The 6,491-nt window shown below is 32.0% G+C and overlaps 1 protein-coding gene across 1 annotated transcript; it reads right to left on the reverse strand.

Moving 5' to 3' along the window:
* Window positions 1-487: 487 nt before the first annotated feature.
* LOC143257012 (techylectin-5B-like) lies at window positions 488-6,133 on the reverse strand. The gene is made up of 5 exons (XM_076515061.1): window positions 5,834-6,133; window positions 5,447-5,661; window positions 4,906-5,011; window positions 2,031-2,195; window positions 488-1,666 (listed from the first exon to the last, which is right to left on the reverse strand). The coding sequence occupies exons 1-5, from the start codon at window positions 6,027-6,029 to the stop codon at window positions 1,389-1,391; spliced, it is 960 nt and encodes a 319-aa protein (XP_076371176.1). The 5' UTR covers window positions 6,030-6,133; the 3' UTR covers window positions 488-1,388.
* Window positions 6,134-6,491: the final 358 nt, after the last annotated feature.

Here is a 6,491-nt window from a genome sequence, read left to right on the forward strand (position 1 = left end):
ATTTTGTATAGATTCTGTCGTGAAGTGTTACATCACTTTAATGTAAAATTTAGCAAGCCTCTCATGAACCAGTGAGGTACGTTTTTCTTGGAAAAACAACAAAGTATCCAATCTGGTTTTTATTTGAACTGAAATGTTGCAAGCTGAAAAATAAGGTATTTCCCACATTCTTTCAGCGTTAGGGCTTCAAAAACCGATTTGAAGTGGTAACGTGACTGAAATAAGTCACCGGATCACGAACCCAACGATCCTGTACTAAAAGCATGGAAGTATTCAAAAAAAGTTTAGATCCATCTTGACAGATACTGTGTGGCAAGTCAAGTACAATATTATGTTTGAAGCTGCTTTCTGTGTGTTTCTGTCTTTTTATCCTACTGCTGACAGTCATGATGCTTCGACCTTCCCTAACGAATCACAAAAGGTATTACTTGACACAAGTATTTAGCTACAAGTTAGATATTAATATTATAACAATTTTAAACTAAACGAAATGTTTGAAACTTTTTATTCATACCATTAAAAAAGAAATAATTTTCTACAGGTTTCGAAAACGATATTGTTTCCTTTAAGTTCTTCCCATCATTTTCTGGCGTAGAAGTGTATTTAAATATGTTGAAATATAATCACAATAGTAAATGATGAACTGGTAGATTTTTATCATATATCATTTTATCAGTTGTTCTCAGAAATTAATATCTACAGAGAGAAATTTATTTCACTTGTCTATACTGAATATTAATGTACTTTTCAATCGTCTTGGTTAACATCTGCAATTTGTTTTGATATGCTATTCAGACACAGAAACTGTTTACATTTAAGCTATGGCATTCATTGTAACACCATTCAAGTCTTGGTAAAGTAATTTCACTTTTTATGTTTACTTCTTTCACTTTAAAACTTCAACATTTCATCTACGAGTCGTCAAAGAATAAAGAAGAAATGATCACATGTCATGTTATTTTATAGTTGATGATTTGATGTTCTTCACATCTTTTTCATCGTGATTAGTTTAATAATGTGGAGGTTTTAATTTTGTTATTGATTGAGGATAACATTTGACATCGAGACAAAAAATAATTCGTAAGTTGTTTCTTTCAAATTAAGTTAATTATTTGTTCAAAACGAAAAGTTTGACACTAAACAGATTTGATATGAAAATTTTAGAATTTTCCAATGATAATAATTCTTATTAGATTTTCAGTGGGCTGAGCAGTTAGCCCTTTATGGCTTTGCTATACGAAAAACACACACACACAAACACACACTTATTAGATTTACAATAAATATTTCTTTAAAAAATTCTAAATACTACTGATATTAATAATTGTAAAGATGTCATGAACATAACTGCAAAATTCAGGAATGAAAAGCCTTTATATTTTTATATTTTATTTTTGTGGTTCTTCCCTTGAAACAAATCCAACAGGTCGTATTTTCATCTCACTTTTCTTCAGAGAATATTTATGTCCCTTCCAATGATACCAATTAATACCAACAGCAAATTCTTCATGTGATCCACCGAGATACAAACCATTTAAATTAGAGTGATGGCATTTATTATACCACCAGCCACCTTTGTAAGTCGTAGCACAGTTCTGTTCCCATTTATCATTATCTCTGTCTCTTGTTGTAAACATCATATTATTGTGGGTTGAAAGCGAGTCCCCTGAAAGCAAGAAACTAAAGAATATCATCGTAACTTTGACCATGAAAAACGTAATCGTGATGTAAAAATATAAAGTGACCAAAATGTTCATCAGTCAGATATTTTAATGAAATATAAGTTTCTATTCTTCTGTTGATTATTAAAATCTACTTTTGTTTTGATTTTTTTTTTAGAAATGTTTCTCACCAAATACGAACATTAGATCTTAAAAATTGACCAGTTCTAAAACCCTCAAATCTTTCTCAGAAAAATAATGTACTTCAGTACAGTTTGAAATTTGTAGGGAACGATAAATACATTTATACTACGGATAGTTATATTTATGATGTGTTACATCAAGGCAATGTACAATGAAAATTCTCACCTGCGTCACCCTTGTACGTTTTATAACTCATTTTATACAGTTCCATTTCACTTCGCACCAAGAACTCATCATATTCTGCATATCTTTGACCACCTTCCATATCTTCTAAATCAATTCGAAGTACCATATTGTTTTGATTGGTTAAAGCGAATATGATGTCGTTTCCTTGTACATGCAATATAGGAAGATACTATGTGTATTATTTACGAAAGGTATCAACATTACAAGAAGTATTCTGAATTTGTATTATCTATTTTATATTTTCATTTAGTTTGTGTGGTATTGAATTCTATAAGGATTGCTAATTGGTTGCTGAGGATGAATATTCATGGGTTGGGTCTTGTACACCCTTGTGCAAATTAATTGAAACAAGACGGAAAATTATGATTTTTTCAATTTTTTTGCGTTTTATTTCTGAGAATCCAAAATTTTCTCACAAATTAATACATGATATGACCGCCTCTATTTTTCAGAAAATCATTAATCCCTTTTGGCATCGAGTCCACGAGTTGACTGCAATCTTTACTAATTTTTGGATGGTGGTACCACACCTCAATTATGGCCTCAATTAGCTTATCTTTCGTAGTACAGTCTATTCCCCGAAGTATTTCTTTACAAATTGCCCAAAGATTTTCAATAGGAGTTAAGTTCGGAAAGTTTCCAGGCCAGTCCAGCACCATTATTCACGTTGTAGTCATCTTCACAAGTTTTGATGTGTGGCACGGAGCCAAATCTTGCTGAAAAATGCCAGATCCATCTGGAAATCTCTTTTTCAATTCTGGAACGACTCGTCTCTGCAAAACTTCGATGTACTGTGGTCCTCGCATCATACCTTCTACGATATGTAAGCTTCCGACGCCATAGTAGCTGAAAAAGCCCCAAAACAACTTCTTCAAGGGATGTTTTACGAACTGATTGATGTGAGATTCTCGAAGTTTCTCACCTGGAGATCTGCGAACATGCAGACTTCTTTGACCCTGTACGAAGAAATGAGTTTTGTCACTGAATAACACCTTCCTTTATTGTTCTTGCGTACAGTTCTTGTATTTGAGACCCCATTGATACCGTTTTTTCTTCACTGAGTTGGTAAGAAGTTGTTTTTTACTGAGCTCCTTGCCCTTCTAACACAATTTCGAATGACGTAATATTCCTCAAAATTTCGTCATATGTCCCAAAAATAGATCGACCGTACTGCAAATCACAGCTAATGACGCCGTCTGTGTGAAAAAAATGACTATTAAAGGAAATCAGCGGATCCAGCGAGCCTACACCGGCCGCCATGCTGAGAATATTGTAAAATAACCATTTGTTTCAATTAATTTGCACAATGGTGTATGTGAAGTTGTAAAGCTATCCTGGAGGCTTCAGTGGTTGGTACTTTTATAAAAAAAAAAAAAAGATTACGTCCTAAGGCTATATGGTTTAGTTCATAAATAATAGATTTAAAGTTGAAAGAGTCTTTGAAAAAGGGGCCGGATGATGTTACATATTTAGAAAATGCCCAGCAACCAATATAAACTTCATTACCGCCGAAAATAACTTTATGTTAAATGACCAAAACTATATACAAATAAATGTCTTAGGTATGAGTAATCCCGTGTCACAGTTCTAGGCTACATTTTCATCAAACAGATTAAATTTAAAGTAATCAAATCAGCCTTACATCCACCACTACACTGGTACAGATATGTTGACAATAAAATTGCTAGATTCACATCTACAGAACACACACTTAATTTTTTTCCGCCACGTTAACTCCATACACCCTAACACTAGAAAACTAACCAAATAGCATTTATCAACCTCAAAATCTCAAGAACCGATACACAGTTCGAAAGAAAAATTGATAGAAAAATCACTCATACTGGACTATATTCCCAGGGACTCAACACATGAAACAAAAACACTCAACATATTAAGAAACCAAATAAACACAGCCACAAAATTATGCTCACCCGATCAAATTAATGATGAGATCAATAAAATAAAACAACACTTCAACATCAAAAAATTTCCTCCAAAAACCGTTTAAAAATTATACACACAAACCTAGATCAAAAACACAGTCAATAACAAACGAAGAATAATAAATTCCAACAAACTACAAAATCTTACACAGCTGCATAAAATATATTCCCGATATCAGCAAAAAACAGCCAACAATTGGAAAAACTTATGACAAAACACCAGTAATATTCCAGTAAACACCAAATTAAATCAAAAAAATCAAGTACAAAACTAAAGTCAATATTATGTAAAAATTACATTGACAAACACAACACCAACGTTATTTATAGAATATAATGTAACAACTGCCACAACTTCTATTTTGGAGAAACAAGAAGAAAAATGGAAACCAGATTCAAACACAAAAACGCCTTTGCACGTTTTTAACCATTTCAAATCAAATAAATACAACATAACCACGGAATACACCCATTTAGTAAATAGGGAAACAAATGCAAACAAACGGAAAAGCAAAGAAGCACTATTTATACATCATATCAAATCAATATTGATTTTGACCAGTATAAAGAAATACCTTTATTTTTACACTAATTAATAACTTAACATATAACTGCAACGCGCCTTGCCATCCCGTACCCCTTTCCACTCTCGTCCGTAAGACGACAACGATTATTTGCTCTTTCTTAACCTAAAGGTGACCTAATAAGGTCGAAACTTAGTTCTATATTTTATGTTAAATATGTCACCCGAATAGATAAAACAATAATAATATATGTATTATCTAAAAAAGTATCAGTAACACAGTTTTCTTAATGTGTATCAGCTGTGTAATAATTTCATTTAATAAATAGATTTAAAAACTTAATAAACAACACAAATATTGTGTCTATACAGTAAAAACAATTACCTAACCAAAATTCTCTAGTTAAATTTCCAAATCCTGTTTTGTAAACAGTCCAAGTTTGGTAAAAGTCCTCAACTGGGTTTCCAAAATCACCCCTTCTTTGAATTACCTAAAGAAATAGATAGAAACAGTAACTTGTTATATAACTTGAACTTACATTTAAGAAACTTCATGACGTGCTCATAAAAGTATATGACAACATTTTCTGGTAATAATGACAATTACTAATTATAGTTATATAAAGAAGTCTAATAAACAAAAATCTTAATATTAACTATATTTCACTTCAGCTGTAGATATGTCATCTTGAACAAATAGTTGAATTATGGTTTCAGGTTTACAAAATAGTGCATCCTAATGTCTGTATCACAAGTAAGCAGTGAGAACATTAGTTTAGTTTAGTTTTAAAAAGGAGACATTATACCTAATTTTGAAACATTACAATTAACAACGTATGTTCATCTTACTAAAGTATTTGTTCTTCTAACTTAGAATTTTCGTAGTATGTAATTTGGACACCATAAACTTCTTCTGGATAACCTACCGTCCACCCTCCGCCTAATGTCTCCATATCACAGTATACAGAGATTGGGTGGTTTAGAAAATGTGGCCATATCTTATAGATGCCATTCGTTTGGTTTACTTGGTGGTAGATGGAAGTACAATCTTCTGGTAGAGAGGTTCTCTTTTTGATTTGTGTTGCGTTGGTAGAGATGGGCGTCGTGAAGTGAAAAACATCGTGTTCAGAGCAAATAGGGCCTGGTAGAAAACAACCAATAGTAAAGTATACTTATAAATTTATAACAATATTAATTTAGAGTTTTAAAATGCTTACCACTATACTATTGAAATCAGTTATACTTCTCATCATTAAAGCTTATTTAATGTAGTAATGTTATTTACCAACTTATGAATCATAAAAAGGTATTACCTTCTAACTTAGTAATTCTCTGTTTAGCTAGATCAGTTAATTCTTCCACTGTAGACGACAAAGAATCAATAATTCCTTCCAGTGAACCAACAGTGCTACAAGCAGTGTGGTGATGAACATTAGCCTGGGTCAAGAAAAAGAGAGACAAACTGCATAGTAACTGAACTGTATAACACATGATGTATGGGATAGACATGTATAGTGAACAATATTCTTTTCTGAGGATTAACGTTAATATCAAGGATTTTATTGTCTTCCTACACAGTAAACATGATATCTGAAGGGAAGCTTTATGACGTCACTGTATCTCGTGATCAGAAGTTGTTGAAAACATTGCTGTAGCTGACATGTGACCTTCCACGTTTTAGTTCACTTTTATATTACAATAAAGCAGTTCTTGTCTTCTCTGGTGTATACATCTATTAACTACATTTATATTTCACTATCTTTTATTTCTCTTTGAATACATCAAGACCAACGTTTATAATGTTTTTAAACTTAAAACTTTTAGAATGTTTGTACTTCCTTTACGTGAAGTTTGGTAGATTCTTTCTACATTGTAACAAGATAATTTTTTTAGGTTCTCTTAGCTTAATAGAAGCCTTTCAAACCATTATAACAGCAGATTTGTGTAACTCATACTTTAAAATGTTTGTGA

The sequence above is a fragment of the Tachypleus tridentatus genome, chromosome 7 (assembly GCF_004210375.1).
Source record: "Tachypleus tridentatus isolate NWPU-2018 chromosome 7, ASM421037v1, whole genome shotgun sequence".
In the NCBI taxonomy this organism is placed as follows: Eukaryota; Metazoa; Arthropoda; class Merostomata; order Xiphosura; family Limulidae; genus Tachypleus; species Tachypleus tridentatus.